Raw genomic sequence first — 18,938 nt, forward strand, 5'->3', positions numbered from 1 at the left:
TTCATCTCCAAGATCTAATCTCCCAACAATTAAGCTTCTCTCAGAGAACTAATTCTATAATACCAATTATTGATTGACGGAGTTATAAATGGGATAACAATATATTAAGTTGGGGGAGGGGGGGTGTGAATCAGAATCTTAAACACTTTACACTTTTCACCAATTCATTCACATCTATCAGTAAACTTGTGCATGCAAAAACTTAAAATAATAACTTTCTATAACATGTAAATCTGATCCATCACATGCATGAAAATAAACACATAACACAATATTTGTTACCCAAAAACCCTCCAAGGTGAAGGTAAAACTAGGGTGGGGATGACACCCACAAATCTTCACTACTGTAGTAATAAAGTGAACTTGTTAGGGTTACAGTGTTTGATCATAATATATGATCTACCTTGTGAGTGGTCTACCTTGTTAAAAGCTTAAGAAACTTCTAGGTCTCACCTTCTTAAAGCATTTGACACTTACAAAAAAGTAAGGACTCTATTAGGATATTTGCAAATATCTATTAAGGCCACCCTGTTAAGAGATTTACCCATAATTCAAGTTGGTTAGAATTGACTCGATGCTTGAATTTTGGATGCTTTGTAAGTTGATTTTGAGTCTTCTCCTTTCTAGCTAATCCTCTCCTCTCATTTGATAATACTTGTCTTCCCCTTCACTACTTATGATTAGGTCAGTTTATCTTTTAAGTGATAGCATAACCCTTTCACTGATTTCTTGTCTGACTTCACTATTCACATATTAATCCTTGCTCGCATGCATACACTACTCTTCTTCATGCCATAATTCTCCACTCTCACTAATTTAGGTTAAGATATTATCTATTTAAAGAGTTATGTAAAGAGTTTTCTAGATGTTTCCAAGATTAGCCTCTCCATCTCCATCACTGATCACAACATAGAGATTTGAGATCCATTTCATTAACATGCAAAACTCTTTGTAACAACCTCTACAATTATTAAATGTTCTTTCCATGTTAGCTTGAAAATGTTTTACCTCAAAATCTATTCCATTTCTGACTTTTATGTAAACTTTGAGTTACTCGGCCTTTACTATTTTTTGATATTCGACATTGTTGTTGCTTGGTTTGTATTTTTCTCGACATATACTATGTAACTTGACATTTCTATGCTTAAAAGTTCTTGGTCACTATTGAGTTCAACTCGTATTGAAAATGCTCGATGACCATATTCTTTTAAAAATTCTTGGTCACTATTGAGTTCAACTCGTATTGAAAATGCTCGGTGACCATATTCTTACTCAGCTCCTATAAAGATTGGTACATACTTTCTTATGTACGAATCAACCTATATAGAGTAGCTCGATCATAGTGATGACCATCTGACTCTGCCTTGTAAATGACTAAGTATTACACTAATAGACAACAATAGTTAGAGATACCAACAAGTCCATCCAATATTTATAAACATATTGTCAAGAGATAGGTGGTGAGGATGACTAGAGATCATGGGAGGTTGTCCATCCCATGAATCCTACTAGAAACAAGAACATGACCCTCCATTACATATCCAAAATGAGCCATCCTTGATAAGGTGAGCCCCTATTTTAAGAGTATCACAAATGCAAGAGCATTTTCCTACCATAGTATGGCTTCGATCTCTTGACTATCAATCCCTGCAAAGTACTTTTGAGTAAGAATCTTAGCCCAATCATGATCTTGATTATTACACCACCTCCAATTTATCTTAGTTGTCAAAGCCTTAACCATAAGAGTCATACACTTGAGACCAAGAACACCAATAAATCTTGGCTTGCAAGCTATTTTCTAGTTGACCAAACTCCACTTAGAAGAGTAAATATTTCCTTAGCAGAGAAATTGGCAAGAAAGGGCATCAAATTCTCTCATGAAAGAGACTGGAGGAACCTATACAAAACACCTATAAAAGAGAAGAGACTAAATTATTGTCTTAAGAAGGATCACTCTGCTAATAGAAGAAAGCCACCTATAATTCCAATGACTAACTGTATTCTGAAACTTATCCAAAAGATCGTTCCAATAGTCCTTGCACTAAACTCCCAGGGCCAAGGGAATCCCCAAATACATCACTGGAAGAGAACCAATCTGAAATCTAAAAATCCTAGCAATCTTATTTTGAATAGGTTGGGGAGTATTAAGGAAGTAAATGGAGGATTTATCCTCATTAATTTTCTAAGATGAAGCTTTCAAATAGGTATCTAGATTTCTTCTAAAGTTCACTGCCTTGGTAGCTCTAACCAGACCCATCAAAGTAGTGTCATATACAAATTGAAGATGATAATAAGTTGGGAGGTTATAGTTCTATTTCCACCCATCGATAAACCCTTGAATTACTTGAACCTTAATTTGAATTCATCAAGTTCCTCTTCCATAATAATAAACAAGTAGGGAGACAAAGGATCCCCTAGCTATAGGCCCTAGGAGGCCAAGAACAACTCAGTAGGTTGCCCATTAATGAGAAAAAAGAATGAGGAAGTAGTTACACAACTAATGACCCAATTCACCCATTCCACATCAAACCCAAAAGCCAGTAGGATATTATTTAGAAAGTCCATGTTTACTCAGTCAAACACTTTAGCCATATCTAGCTCGATAAACATAGCCTTTTCCTTGGAAGCTATCATAGAATGAATAGCTTCTATTGTAATTACAACACCATCCACAATTTTTTGGCCACCCACAAATTGTTGCAATTAACAATGGGAAGTAAACTCTAAGAGGGAGGGGGGTGAATCAGTAGTTCAAAAATTTAACCATAAAACATTCACCACACATCCATCTCACAACTTAGCATGTAAATTGAAATAGCTAACTACACATGTTCATCCATAGCATGAAATAAATAACACATAACACAATAAGTTTGTTACCAAAAATCCTCCAATAAGAAGGTAAAACTAGAATGGGCATAACATGCACAAATCTTCACTACTGTAGTTGTAAATTGTATCCAATGAAGGTTACAATTGTTTGATTGTAAATTATGATCTACCTTGTGAAAGGTCTACCTTGTTAAAGGCTTATAAAGACTGTTAAATCTTACCCTGTTAAAGGATTTCAACAACCTACTAAAAGTGTGCCTTGTTAGAGGACTTAAACTTGCAATAAAACAAGCACCATGTTAAAAGATTTACAAAATCCTGTTAAGACTATTCAATTAAGAGATTTTTATTGATTCAACTGTTAGAATGTTTTAGCATTGATCCTTCATTTAACACTTTTTTGATAGATATTAGATTTCCTCTTTGCAAGTGTATCCTTGATCCTCCTGATCAGATATGTCTCCTCTATCCTTTAACTAATATGTTATGTTCTCTTTAACTGATTTTGCAATTCATTCCTCTCTCGCAACCTCCTTAGTCACCATGAATGCTCTTTCTCTGCACTCAACATTTGCCCTTCTCTTCTCATCCACACACACAAACTCTTTAGGGTTTTCCACCCAGGGTTAGGTAGGAATCAATGATTTTGATTCATCCAATTTGCCACTTAATACATCCCTTTTTCTGATTGGTTGCATTTATTGCATAGGGATTCTCAATATACCTTCATATATATCTTTTAAAATCATAAAACAATCCTTAAATCAACCTAAAAATGGTTTACATGGGATTTTATGCCATTACAAACGACTATGCCAAAAATTGTTTACTTAACAGTTGAAAGCTCTGATGCTCAGCATTCACTATATCCTTAATGTTGTAACTTAGCTCTTGAATTGACATCTGAATCACTCAGTATATTGGTGCTCAACACTAACATATATTGGTGCTCGGCACTAACTATGTATATTTCTTAGCATACACTACTTACTTGGTACATACTGAGTTCTATTAAGTGACAACTTAATTGTTTCATCACTACCTTGTGAAAACCAAAATGAGATCAACAATCTCCCCCTTTGACATGAGTGATAAAAACACTTTGTGATGCATATACAACCTAACTTATGTGCATAGCTTAGATAATCTATATCTCATACAAAATTACAAAATTTGCAAAAATTGATGACATAGCTATCATACCTTGTTGCCCCAAAATTTCATAACTCCCCCTAAGTTGATATTTCTTTTCTGTAATTGAGTTTTGTACTCCTCTTGAGTATGTGCGTGAGCTTTTGTTGTTACCTATTTATGCATGAGTACTCCCCCTGACTCAAAACTATACTATGCATTTGTCAATATGCAAAAACTTTATAATTCCACTTTTTTGACACTTATGTCATGGGTGGTACACTTATAGTGTGTTTATCCAGCAATGTTTTGTGGACCTCCTTAATTGTTTTCAATGTTGCATCCTAGTTATTTTCTCTTATGAGCCTTAACATAGCTATGCAAAAAGGTTGTGTTCCTATCACCTTCCTGTAACCAATCAACACAAGACTTTTTCTTCCAATAAATATCCCCCCTTAGCTCCCATTCCTCTAACACCTCAAGTGTCAAGAACTAAAAAATGCTCAAGTCAGAGGTTCTACCATGGTCCCAAATTCGTCAAGTGACATTAAATCTAGCCTAGATTGGGCCTCCATATTTTGAGTATGCAAGTTTCCAAAACACTATTTATTCCACCTTTTAATTCTATATTTAACATGTTGAAGCCTCTTTTCAAAAGTGAACATAATATTACCATGTACAGGCATCCCCTCATACCACTAAATAGTCATAAGATCTTGCAAAGAATGGTCTCTTAACCACATCAACTAAAATTTAAAAGAAGGATTTTTAGTAGTCCTAAAAGAAGTGATAACAAGTTTAATAGGCCAATGATCAAAACTTCTTCAGACAAGAATTTATGAGTTGGTGGACCCCTTGTCATGCAACCAATAGCAAGAGACTAAGGATTTGGCCAACCTTTTAGAGATAGCTTCAACTCCTCTCCTCCTATTATTCCAAGTAAATATCCCATTGATCAGCTTAACATCAATACGATTCAAGGTATCGATGTTATCCCTGAGCATGTAAGAAGAGAGATCCAATCGAGAAATTCCACCTCATTTTTCCTCTAAGCTGGTAACAACATTAAAATCACTAGCAATAATCCAAGGGAGAAAAGGATCTACGGAGAAAACATAAGTGACATGGTTCCAAAGAGGTGACTTACCCACATAGTCATTAGGAGCACAAACATTAGTAAACATGCACCTCTCCTGAGTAACAAGGCAAGAAGCTATCAAAGAAATAGAAGACTTACTCATAATCCACCACAAGGGTAAAATCTTCCTCGAATTCCAAAGGAAAGAAATCTCACCTAAGTTTCCCTGAGTACCTACTCCCTTCCAACTACCTTGAGGCCACATCCTTAGAGCACAACTAGCTAAACCATCAACAATAAGCTTGGTTTCTTGAATGAAAACAATATCTAGAAATTGAGAATTAATTAATCTGTGAACAAACTTTTGTTTAGGGATGTTGTTCAACCCTCTAACATTCCATGATAAGATAATCATTCAAGGGATTGGGAGGAATGTGAATCAATGAGCTTTATTGACTCAGACTCAACTAATGTCTTCCCCCATCACCTTGACCCTTTCCTGGTTAGTCTTCCTTCCTCTCTTGGATGTCTTCTCTAAAGATCCCTTTTTAAAAGGCTTCTACTATAGACCCAAGGCTAGTAGAGCTTTAGTACCATTTGCATTATCTGTCATCCCTATAAGATTAGAGTAGAGTTGATTATATCTCCCAGGGGTTGTGCCTCCCCATGACCACAACCATCTTGTCCCAAAGTGGGTAAAAGGATAGTCATTTGTCCCCCCTATTGTCCTTGTGGATGAGCTTGGTTCCTTGCCTCCTCATCTTGAGTCTCCTGTGCAACACCACCTCCCAAGAGGAGTTCAATCTAAATGCCTTCATCTTGAACCAACTCATCAAGAACATTAAACCTATTAAAAGTACCATAATTTTGTCTACCCATCCAACTCCTCTTCTTTTGTTTGCTCATATTTCAAGATTCCATGAGGATAAAACCCTCCTTATCTATATGGCCCTCACAAAAAGATGCCTTACCCTTATCATCCCTGGGATTAGAGATAGAAGGGTTTGAGTGTCCCATGGATAAAGACCTATTCTTGGGGCACTTGCAATGTAAATGTCCATATTCATGGCAAATCCTACATCCAAATGGTAAGGCCTCATAGTCCAAGTATTGAATCCATGAAACAAAGCCCAGGCATATTTACATAGAGTCTAGCAAAGGATTATTTAAATCAACCTCAACACAATTTTGTGCATAAGAAATTACATTAAGATCTTGAGTCTACGTGTGGCTGAACCTATTGGTTTCCCAAGAAGCAAAAAAATAGAATGAAGGATACCCTCTCTACATAATTCTAATGGGAGCCTTGGAAGATGAACCCACATAGGAACTCGAGATGGGATCTCCTCGGTAGAATTGAATCCAATGTAACTAAGGGTTAATGAAAAGTCCCACCTAGTTGAAGAAGTAAGGGTCTCCTTCAAACACCTTATTTCTATTTGTCATAATAAAAACAAAAACTAGGAAATAGCTATTAACTGCTAAGAGGATCTCCATATCTCCCTTAGGATTCCAAATCTGATGTGCCCACGATTCCAATACTAGAAGAGAAAGACAGAGGCCCAAAAACTTACAGATGAGTGCATGCTTGCCCCAATATTCAACATCATCCAAAATTGGCTCAGGTTGGATGACTAAAACTTGTTGATCTTCTGACCCCTCTAAACACCCATTAAACTTTTTGATATGAGTCATGCTCTCAGAAGTAGTTTCAACCCTAGATAGGAGATTATTAGCATGCCCTTTGGCAACATTTTGTGCTGGATGAGAAGGATCCACCATCTCCATATCCATAGATATATTTGAGAAGAGGACATGCCCTATTTCTCCATTATTCATTACAGTTTGCTATAATTGTTAAGAACAAATGCATATTATAGTCCGATTAAGTTATGATATTGAAATTAATTTAAATAAATGTATTTAAAATATTTAGATACCACTTGTTAGATAGTTCTATATATTTAATATTAGGTGAATATTATATTGTATATTTACTTTTTAATAAACTTTATTAAATGTTGAAATTACTAAGTTGTCTAGCTCTAGTAAGTGTTGCAACAAGCATAAAAAAAAAAATAGAAAATGGTACCAATGATGAACAACTGGAGTAGTAGATCTTACTTTGTGATGGCCAACTCACCATGCTGACAATGAACATATGGACAAAAGTAGAGCTGATAAATAAAGTTTTGGGGAAATAAGCATATAATTTACAACTCTGAATCTAACCCACCCGACATTTTAGTGATGATCAATGAGTCCACCGTGGAACAAGGATGACCCCAAGACCATACTGATAATTCCTATGTGACTCGACAATCAAAGGCAAATGCCACTTCCCATGACATGGGCTATAATAATCCATAAATAACACTAGAGAAAACAACTAATAGACATTAGCGGAACATAGAGGTAAGGCATGATATTCACAACTATGTTAAGAGTCAAATTATTAAACAACCGACAATCTCCTTCAATAGATACTCAAATATGCAAATTTGTGCATACAAAAAAAATTATAACATAATTGAATTCACCCATTGTTCAGCAACTAATGCACAATCCTATTTGTTGTCTATGCCAAAAAAAAAAAAAAAAAAATATTAAATATATTTTGTGACACCTCTTTGGAATGCAACTCCTAACCAAAATTTTAGTACAAAACAACAAACCACCAAAACAATTATATTTTTTAAAGTAATAATAACAAGTACACCAAAACAATTTGTAATTTGACTGGCCCGGGCATTTTCCTTTATTCGAGGAAATGTTTTTCAAATCTCGAGCATAGACTCGGGGAAATCAGCCATGGCCTTGGTTTTAACTAGCTCATTGTCTGTAAATGGCTGCCCCTGGAGCACAACACCTTCTCTCGTAAATGCCAGACTACGTCGTATCACGCGCAACGAAGATGCCTCAGCCGGTTCGCCTTATCTTCTCAATCTTCGCCAGCGCGGCATCCCTCAGTCCACCTCTACAGCGAATTGTAAGTTTTTGCGCGCCACGCGCAGGGAGTGCATTTGTAGGGCTCAAATGAGCATCATCCCGGCGGATTCAGGGAAAGCCTTATTCTGCGTGCTCGCTGCCTCCGCTGCTTTTGCTCAGGTCAGAGATTTTTCGGAAACTTTCACATGCTTGAGTTGTAGACATTTTTTTGTTTTCTTGATCTTAAGTTGAAGTGTGGTGAATTTGATAGATGGACTTACAGTAGATTAGAGACCTAAAGCTCCTAGAACTCGTGGTATTATACTTGTATTTTAGGGGTGTAATTGATAAGAACTGCCAGGAAATCACAGGGATGTGAGAACATGTGGATATAAGTGGTTGGAAATTGATTCTATCAATGCAAAGGTATATGGACTGTAATGGTAGTAAGATATTTGCGGCTAGTAGAAGTTACAATCTTTAATGGGAGGTTGGACATCCACTTGTCATTCTCAATATTCAATTCTTAAGTTCATAGAAAAGAGGAGTAAAAGAATTGGCACTGTACGCAATTTTTATTTATTATTAATTGATTAATTTATTTACAATTTATACATTCAAATAAAAGAAGTTCTTTGGAATTCTGATGATGGATCATGTAGTATGATCCGAAACATTGATGAAAAAAATTCTTACACAATCTTTTCCAGAAATCAATATACAATATTTATGGATTGTGGAAATCTGATAGCTTTAAAAGAAGTTCTGTTTTATAAAGTTAAAAATATTTTATTAAAAAATGAAATGTATATGTGTTAAGAATTTAGCATTTAGCGTATTGAAACATCTACTGTTAATCTTAGTAGTTGTCATTCTATATATATACAAATCTGTCTTTATAATGATTCTGCAGATTTCCTGTTTCATGAGTATCTTATTCTCCATCCTTGCATAGTGTCGATTTTATGTTGAAGATATTAAATCACTTCAAATATGTCTTGCTTCACCACAGATAACATCGGGTGTCATTGTCCTTCACCCCGATTGTTATCAAGTGGCATTATACTTAAGATTGATTGTCATCGGTTGTTATTCTGTTCATGCCAATTGGTTAATCGGAGTCTTCATTGGGTGACTTACACACCGCTTGGTCATTAGTGTTTAGACTTGTGATTACCGATTAGTATCGGATAAGATTAATTATGAGCAAACATTATTATATATGGTGAGGCATGACGACGTAGGGTCATGCCTCTACGTGGTTATGTTTCATCATATATATATATATATATACTTGCTTCATTTCCTAACTGCAGATCATATCAATCACATTGGCATATTTATCTCAGACTATATCAGAATACTACTTCAACAAACATATTTGAATTAAATAAATTCAAGAATGGAAAAATATAGTTGCTTTCCATCAATAAAGATCTAAGTTCTTTAAAATGGTATTAGAGTCTAATTGGTAGAGAGACTCTCAAACTGAATCTTGAATCAAAGGGGGACAATATGTCAAATAATGAAAGAGGACAGACTCGAAGGAGCAGCAAATTCCTTTTCTTGGAAAATTCGGATTATTACAATTCTTGAAGAATTAGAACTAGAATCTTTTATTGAATCAGACATTTCGATACCTGAAGATGAGGCAAAAAAAGCCACTTGGAAAAGACGAAATAATAAATCCAGGAAAATCATTTTGGATTCCATGAAAGATCATCTTCTTCCATCCATATCAAACCTAAAAAAGGCATTTGAAGTATTCAAGACAATTAAGGATACGTTTCAAATCAACAACTCAAGTAGATTGATTACATTAAAAAATCAACTAATGAATACTAAAATGAATAAAGGAGAAAAATCCTCGTCCTACTTTGGAAAGGTCTTCGAAATTAAAAATCATCTATCTTCTATTGGAAGCAAAGTAGAAGACCAAGAACTATCGGTAATAGCACTTAGAGGATTACCCTTATCTTGGGAAGCATTCATCCAAGTCATCAGCAGACCTTCAATACCAGCTTTTGATCAACTAAAGAATGATTGCACATCAGAAGAATCAAAGACTAATTTCTAGAGTGATCATTTCAAATCAAGAGGGAAAAAATCAAGCTCTTTTCTCAACCTCTAATAACAAAGGGAAAAAGAGGAAATTCAAAGGAAAGAAATATGACAAAAGGAAAGAGAATAATAATCACAAAAGAAATGACTTCTACAAAGTTAAATGACTTTTAGAAAGTGTCCAGAAAGGGAATTTTTTTTAGCTTCTTTAGCCAAAACAAAGAAAGATCAAAATCTATTATTCTACTCCGCCTTATCAAGTGAGATGAATTCAAATGAAAATGTGTGGATAATAGATAGTGATGCTTCCTGACATATAACAAGATTCAAAGAAAAATTTGGAACTTTTGGAAATCACCTTTCTGACGGAGTCACCATTGGAGACAACTCCACTCGTCTAGTTAGAGGGATTGGGACTTGTTCTATACACCTAAGGACTAGAGTTACACTAAAATTAAAAAGATGTTCTTTTTGTACTAGGCATAAAAAGAAATCTAATTTGAATTTTTGGACTAGTTGATGAAGGATTTCAAGTCACCTTCAATGAAGACTAAGTTTTGCATTGGCCTAAACACTCAAATCTAGAAAATGTTATCACCATAGGATGCAGATATGGGACCTTATATAAACCATGCAATATTCAAAAGCAAGCTCTTAATCACGAAGTGACAAATTCTAATAAAGTATGGCATAGAAGAGTTGGACATATTGGATTTAGTTCACTTCCAAATATAGAGAAAATCACCTTTGGAACATCAAGCCTAAGTTCAAAACACATAGGCACCTATAAAAGATGTGCTTTAGGAAAGAACATTAAAAAACCTTTTCCTCCTAGTGAACACAAGTCTAAATTAGTTCTGGAACTAGTTCACTTTGACTTATGTGGGTCCATGCCAACACTTTCTCTAAGAGGTTACTCTTAATTCATAATATTCATTGATGATTACTCTAGGAAAACTTGGATTTATTTTTTAAAAGTCAAAGAATAAAATGAGTTTCTATCAAAATTTAAAGAATTCAAAGAAATTGTGGAAATTCAAACGTCAAAAAGAATTAAAACTCTAAGATCAGACAATGGGGGAGAATATACTTTTGAAAATTTCAAAGCTTTTTGTACCTCTATTGGGATAAAGAGGGAGTATACAATACCTTATAATCCTCAACAAAATGGGTAGCAGAAAGAAAAAATAGAACAATTGTCGAAGCAGCAAAAGCCATGCTTCATAATCAAAACCTACACTCCTCATTCTGGACGCAAGCCACCAATATTGCTGTATACATTCAAAACAGATGTCCCCGCTCTATACTAGAAAACATAACACCTAAAGAAGTCTTTACAGGAACTAAACTTGACCTAAGTCATCTTAGAATTTTTGGTTGCCCTGTTTATATTCACATACCTAAAGAAAGAAGAACTAAGTTAGAACCATTTGGGAACAAAGGGATATTTGTTGGGTACAATAAAAACTCTAAAGGGTATAAAGTTTATGTCCCTGGACAAAGATCAGTTGAAGGAAGCAAAGATGTCATATTTGAGGAAAACACTGCGTTAAAACTATCTACAAATATAGAAGATGAGCCCATTACAGACTTAGATGAAAATTTACAAACTGAAATTCAGAAGGAGAACATATCAGAAGAGAATGAACTATTACTAGAAACATAAGATAGAGATATCTCCAATATCAAGAAAAGACCACTATGGGCAAGAAAAATGATCGAAGAAAATAATGTTGAACTAGATGAAATTTCCAAGGAAAGCAAGAAAACTAGAAACAAATCTTGTTATACTGCATTAGTAACTTAGCTTGCTAAATCTGAACCATCAACTGTTGAAGAAGCTCTGACTTGTCAAGCTTGGAAAGATGCCATGGTTGAAGAATATCAATCCAAACTACAAAATGATGTTTGGGATGTTGTACCTAGACTGAAAGACAAATCAGTTATTTCTTCAAAGTGGTTATATAAAATCAAATATGCATCAGATGGTAGCATTGACAAACATAAAGCAAGGTTTGTTGCTTGAGGGTATTCCCAGAAGGCAAGCATTGATTATGAGGAAACTTTTTCTCCTGTTGCTCGTTACACTTCGGTCAAGACAATTATTGCAATTGCAGCAACTAAAAGATGGAAGATACATCAAATGGATGTAAAGACTGCATTCCTAAATACGGTCATTAATGAAGAAGTATATATTGAACAACCTGAAGGTTTTGTTATAAAAAATAAGAATCTATGTGTGTAAACTGAAGAAAGCTCTTGATGGCCTCAAACAAGCACCTCAAGCTTGGTATGAAAGTATAGACAACTACCTCACCAAATCAGGATACTCAAAGAATGAAATTGATCCTAATATATATTTCAAAATCTCTAATAATGACATGTTAATACTTGTTTTATATGTTGATGATCTATTGATAATAGGAAATGATCATCTAATTGAAAAATGCAAACATGATCGTGTAGCTGAATTTAAAATGAAGGATCTAAGTCTACTACATTATTTTTTGGGTCTAGAAGTATGTCAAAAGAAAAATCATATCTTTCTAAATCAAGGAAAATACGCTCTGGACATCTTGACTAGAATTGGAATGATGGACAGCAAACCACTTGTAACTCCTATAGAAACTAATCTACACAAACTAAAGGAGGAAGCAACACATTCAGAATCTATTGATTCTACTCTTTATAGACAAATCATTGGATCTCTCATGTATTTGGTAAATACTAGGACCGATATCTGCTATGCCACAAATGTCTTAAGTCACTTTATGTGTGAGCCAAAGAAGATACATTTAATGGCTGCAAAACATATCTTGAGATATCTACATGGCACTATTGGTCTTGGATTAAAGTACTTAAATGTTGAAATCAAACTTGAAGGTTATATTGATTCTGATTGGGCTGGTTGTTCTGTAAACCGCAAGAGTACAAGAGGATATTGTTTCAGTCTTGGGTCAGCGATGATATCATGGTTTAGTAGAAAACAACCTACAGTTGCTTTGAGGTCCACTGAAGCTGAATACATGGCAGCTTCCATGGGAGCATGCAAAACAGTATGGCTGAGAAAGCTATTATTTGGATTATTCGGACAGAGATTAGATCCCACTGTGATTCATTGTGATAACCAGAGTTGTATCAAGCTTTTTGCTAATACGGTGTTTTACAATTGATCTAAGCACATCGAAACTCCACACCATTATACCAAAGACACGGTTGACAGGAATGTGATCAAGCTGATCTACATTAGCACTAATGCTCAAAATGCTGATATTTTTACCAAGCCTCTTGCAAGGATGAAAATAGAGTACTTTAGAGGTAAACTTGGTATAACAAATTTGTAATTATATTTGTAAATTTATATATATTCATGAATATTGAAAATTAGATTGTTTGCAAACTTGTAAAATGAAAGGCGACGATCTTTCATATGTGTTTAAGGTCACTATTGTAAGGTGACGATCTTATCAATAGTTGATCAACTTTCTGACATCAAAAATGTTGAAGGAAAGTGTTATCATTGTTCTTCAGGCCAGATTTTGCCAGACACCATAATTGTTAAGCCACAATTGAGTGGTATTTAGACTTGTATATATAATTGTTTCAAACCCTCATTGCTAAAGAGGGAGTGTTAAGAATGTTAGCACTTAGCATATTGAAACATCTACTGTTAATCTTAGTAGTTGTCATTCTATATATATATATATATATATATACACACACACACACACACACACAAATTTGTCTTTATAATGATTCTGCAGATTTCCAGTTTCGTGAGTATCTTATTCTCTGTCCTTGCATAGTGTCGATTTTATTTTAAAGATATTAAATTACTTTAAAGATATCTTGCTTCACCACTGATAACATCGGGTGTCATTGTCCTTCACCCCGATTGTTATCGGGTGGCATTGTACCTAACATTGATTGTCATCGGTTGTTATTCTATTCATGCCGATTGGTAAATTGGAGTCTTCATCAGGTGACATACACACCGCTTGGTCATTAGTGTTCAGACTTGTGATTACCTATTAGTATTAGATAAGATTAATTATGAACATACATTATTATATATGGTGAGGCATGACCACATAGGGTCATGCCCCTACATGTTTATGTTTCATCATATATATATACTTGCTTCACTTCCTAACTGCAGATCATATCAATCACATTGACATATTGATCTCAGACTATATCAGAATACTACTTTAACAAACATATCTGAATTAAATAAATTCAAGACTGAAAAAATATAGTTGCTTGGTCTCCACCAATGAAGATCTATTGAACTTTACAATATGTAAATAAAGAAAAGAAAATAAAGTGTAAAATATAAATTTAAAGGTTATTTATATATAGTGTGATGGCTAAATTGTGGTATTGTCGTTGTATTTATCACAATTCAATCTATACTCGGTCATTGCGATTGTGGGCGTTGTTGCGATTGTGGGCATTGTGTTCCTATTGATCCATTGTGCTTGTAGGTTTAAACCTTAGTATTGAAGCTATTGAGGTTCACGTTGGTGGTTTCATGTTCCAAACAATTGCTGGATCATGTGCTTTAAACCTTGTGCTCTTCTTGGGCTATTCACCTCACAGGTTTGAACTATTTGCATGAATGATTGCATTCATGTCAATGATGAGGTCCCTCATTTGTCAAATATAAAGTTCAATAAATTAGTAAAAAATATGAAATATTTTTTTTATATAAATTCATTAAAATAAAATCAATAAGCAATATCAATAAAAGTTGTTAAAAGAAATATCATGAATATTATTGTCAATTTTAGGTAGTTTAGTAACATAAGAGAGGGTCTATTGCTGTAGGCAAAAAGCAACACAAGTAGGATGGAACAAGCAGGGCAGCCATTGGAGAATGGAGTTAGATGGTACTAGTGAATCAAATAAATCTAGTGGGAATTTTTTTTGTGGACATGGATGCTCACATAAGAAGCCAGTTTGCTAATTAGATGATAAACAATAACAATATTTTGTGAAATAATAATGTTGTTGCTTAATTATAAAGATATATAAAATGAAAAGAAATTGAAGGATATTGCCTCAATAAGAATTGCACACCTTTACCCTTTTCTCTTATGCTTTGGTCCCACTTTAATGAGATTTCCTTAATGCAAATGAGTTTTCAAGTGTTATATTCTTTTGCGAATTTGGTTCATGAAATCATTGTATCTTGATCTCACCATCACTTATCTTTAGAGCTTGGTCTTTTTGTGTAGATTCCCATTCAACACCTTTACATAGACACATTGGTGTAGACTTGACCAAGTTCATTTTTGAATCTTAAATTACAATCTCAAACTTTGAACAAATAAAATTAAACTTTACACCTTGCCACAATCTTGACTCATTTTGAGTTGACCTAACAGTCCTAGTTTTTATGTAGGTTTGTCCAAAAAAATAAAAAATAAAAATTTAGATCAAAATTTTATTACATCATTAAGTCATCTATATTTAAATGGCAAACCTTTAAAAGCTCCCAATTAGATAAATAAATCCTTATTGTCAAATTTGTACTAATGAATTTTTTTTCCACAATTTATTGTCAGTAATAAAAAATACTAGACATGTGCTTTAGAGGGTAAATTTTCTGAAAAAAATTCAAGTGCAATACAGATATGCATGCGGAGAGACAAAGATGCATTTGAAGGATGTATTTATTTTAGGGTGATGGTTCACATGTGTGCACCTATGCAAAGAAACTTTTAGTTAAAAGTTATCATTAATGATTAGGTGTGTGTGGGAGAATCTAGATGTGCTTATACAACATACATTGTAGGAAGAAGTGCATAGGACAAGTGAAGCACGTGCTTGACTTGAGGAATGTAGGAAAAGTTTGAAATGTTAATACATAGATGTGTACCTGAAGTCAAGCATGCACCACTTTAAACACTAATTTTTTTGAAAATTAGAGTTTAATTGAAGGGTGCACATAAAGAATCAGAGATGCACATGTATAAGGCATTGATGGTTCACAAGTGTTTGAGGAAATGCAGAGGCATGCCTTATTTAGAGAAGCAAATTTTTAGTTTACAAGTTTGGCACAAAGGCAAACATGGGAAAGTATGGATGTGTTTATCTTAAGAAAATTATTGCTAGTCATGATCATATTCCAATATATACACATGTGCTTGGGTAGGAAGATGCCCTTAAAAGAATGAAAGTCAAGAGACTAATAACTTCCATACATAGGTGGATACTTTAGATTGAGCGCACTCCTCATAAAGGGGAAAAATTACTATTTTGTTAATACCCTTTGTCGAGTGTGTCAAGAATGCACTTATATAAGGAGTAATTTTTGTCAAAACTTGTCAAAAATTGTCCACCATGCATTTGATCTAGGGGATGCACCTCATAAATGAGGCAAATTTATTTTCCAAATTCAATGCTTGATGTCTAGACAAGTGCTTAGGAGAAAACACACACTTCATAAAGGAAACTGCACATGTTTAATGCAAAGAATTAAAACCAATGTATAGGTGTGTATGAGGGCTTATGACATGGACCACATCAAGGGATCTTTCACATCCCATGGTTAGGCGTGTTTAGAAAGAATCAATGTGAAGAAAGCCTACTATATTAACTTTCTTATGGTATTAAAAATCTGAAACTGAATTTGACATGTGATTGCACCATTCAACATAAATATAAAATCAATGATACCAAAAGAGACACCAAGTTTATGTGAAGAAACACTTTCGGGGAAAAACTCCACTAGAGAATGAGGGCACGTATATTATTAATCTTTAAAAGAGAGACTACAATAGTAATATACTTCATTTCTCCAAATGATCTCAAAACTACTTGGAAACCTCAAAGAAACCATCTTTGAAATGTCCAGTTCTTGAATCAAAATAACATGAATAAATAATAGATAAAACAAGAAACACAAGGACACCAAAGATACCCTAAGAAACCCCCTACTCGACGGAAAAACCTAGCCACACCCAAGTTATATCCTTTATTGGTAATCATAACATGTAATACAATGCTTCACAAGCTAGGTTAGATGTATGATTTCTTCACAGAGGTTGATATCACATAACAAACATTGTCAAAATATAAACTTCTCCTTTTGAAGCACCAACATGTCACACAAAATAATTCTTTTCATCACTCAAAATGTTGCATGCACTAGCACCTAGAAAATTAAATAATCATTTTCTAGAAAAAACATATATAATACTCAACATTGCCAAGAGAGGCTTAGAATCGCAGGAGGCTAAGAGACGGCCATTGGAAGCACAATAAAGATATATTGATAGTTACAATCCAATAGAGACCATAAGACCATGCACAGATGTAACTTCTGAGTACTGAGAATGAAAAACATGATAAGCTGAATGTAACTCGTTCACATAATCATATGACTTTTGTCCGATAGGAATGAGTACCTAATCATCACAAAGATAGACCTGACTCAAATATAACTTTAGCATTATAAAACAAAACGTGGAGGGTCAAGGTTGAGAATGGTTGTTGTTACACCTCCAAAACTTTTGAGTCTCCATAACGAAGAGGAGTAGTTATTGTGACTCATAAACAAATGTCATTCCATCAAATGTGAGGACTTCTATAATGACGCAAAGGATACGAGGCAAATATGCTTGCAACAATAATGCAACTGCTCCATCAACAAAAAAAATAGGATGCCCATTATAGGTAATAATATCTCTTGCAACCACAAACAATGACACTTCCTCTTAGCAAAGTAGATATTATGATATGAATATCAGGATTTAACTGTGTGATTTTGAGTCAAACTCGATGACCCATATTTCATGAGTAGTGATTCAACATGAATCCATCTCTCATGAGAATAAATGGAACACTTAGCACTCATTGGATCTAGGTGATGCTCACAGGGGTGAAGCACCGGGACTTCCCGGGAGGTCACCCATCCCAGTACTACTCCAGCCTGAGCGCGCTTAACTACGGAGTTTCCTCCTTAGTTAAACCCAAAGCTTGCAACCCCATTTGCAAAACCTTCACCAAGTGTTGTGCCTTATGAACCATTCATTAGAAAGCCCAACACTTGGTGAAGGTTTTGCAAATGGGGTTGCAAGCTTTGGGTTTAACTAAGGAGGAAACTCCGTAGTTAAGCGCGCTCAGGCTGGAGTAGTACTGGGATGGGTGACCTCCCGGGAAGTCCCGGTGCTTCACCCCTGTGAGCATCACCTAGATCCAATGAGTGCTAAGTGTTCCATTTATTCTCATGAGAGATGGATTCATGTTGAATCACTACTCATGAAATATGGGTCATCGAGTTTGACTCAAAATCACACAGTTAAATCCTGATATTCATATCACAATTTGACTAGCTGTGGAAATTATCTCCTACTTATCAAAGTAGATATTATTTAAGATTTTCATGTCATGGAATCTCTCAACATGACATCCATTATGGCTACTCCAACAGGGTGGATCCACCATGGCTACTCCTAGAGGGTGGAACAAGGGCTTTCACTTCGAACTTCTCTTGGAAAGAAGAATGCATTAATAAGGGCTTACGCCTCAAATTTCTCTTACAGAGAAGATTATATTATTGCACCTCAAACTTCTCTCATAGAGAATAATGCATTAACAAGGACTTGCACCTCAAATTCTCTTGCAAAGAAGAATGCATTAACAAAGGATTGTACCTAAAACTTCTCCCTCGTGAAGAAATACTCATTAGCAAGGGATTGCACCTCAAACTTCTTCTTCATAGAGAAGAACTCATTAACAAGGTATTGCACTTCAAACTTCTCCCTCACAAGGAATAACTTATTAACAAGGGATTCCACCTCGAACTTCTCCTTCACAAAGAAGAACACATTAACAAGATGCATAAGAATCATTGAAGCTGAGACTCTCCCTCAACAAAGACTTCCTCTCAGCAAGAGTA

General features: G+C 34.8%; 1 protein-coding gene across 5 annotated transcripts in view; it reads left to right on the top strand.

Moving 5' to 3' along the window:
* Positions 1–7,754: 7,754 nt before the first annotated feature.
* The window catches only part of LOC149574737 (uncharacterized), a 170,635-nt gene continuing 159,451 nt past the window's right edge, over positions 7,755–18,938 (top strand). For 2 of the 5 annotated variants that reach the window (XM_089814554.1, XM_089814552.1), the window contains exon 1: positions 7,757–8,149. In XM_089814554.1, coding sequence (XP_089670680.1) covers positions 7,853–8,149 — 297 coding nt within the window. In that variant the 5' untranslated portion in view covers positions 7,757–7,852. Of the gene's footprint in view, positions 8,150–18,938 lie in introns of all 5 variants that reach the window. The other 3 variants (XM_089814557.1, XM_089814556.1, XM_089814553.1) reach the window with 3 other exon arrangements.

This window comes from Cupressus sempervirens, chromosome 2 (assembly GCF_028749045.1).
Source record: "Cupressus sempervirens isolate cs-2001-9-10 chromosome 2, ASM2874904v1, whole genome shotgun sequence".
NCBI classification, from domain to species: Eukaryota; Viridiplantae; Streptophyta; class Pinopsida; order Cupressales; family Cupressaceae; genus Cupressus; species Cupressus sempervirens.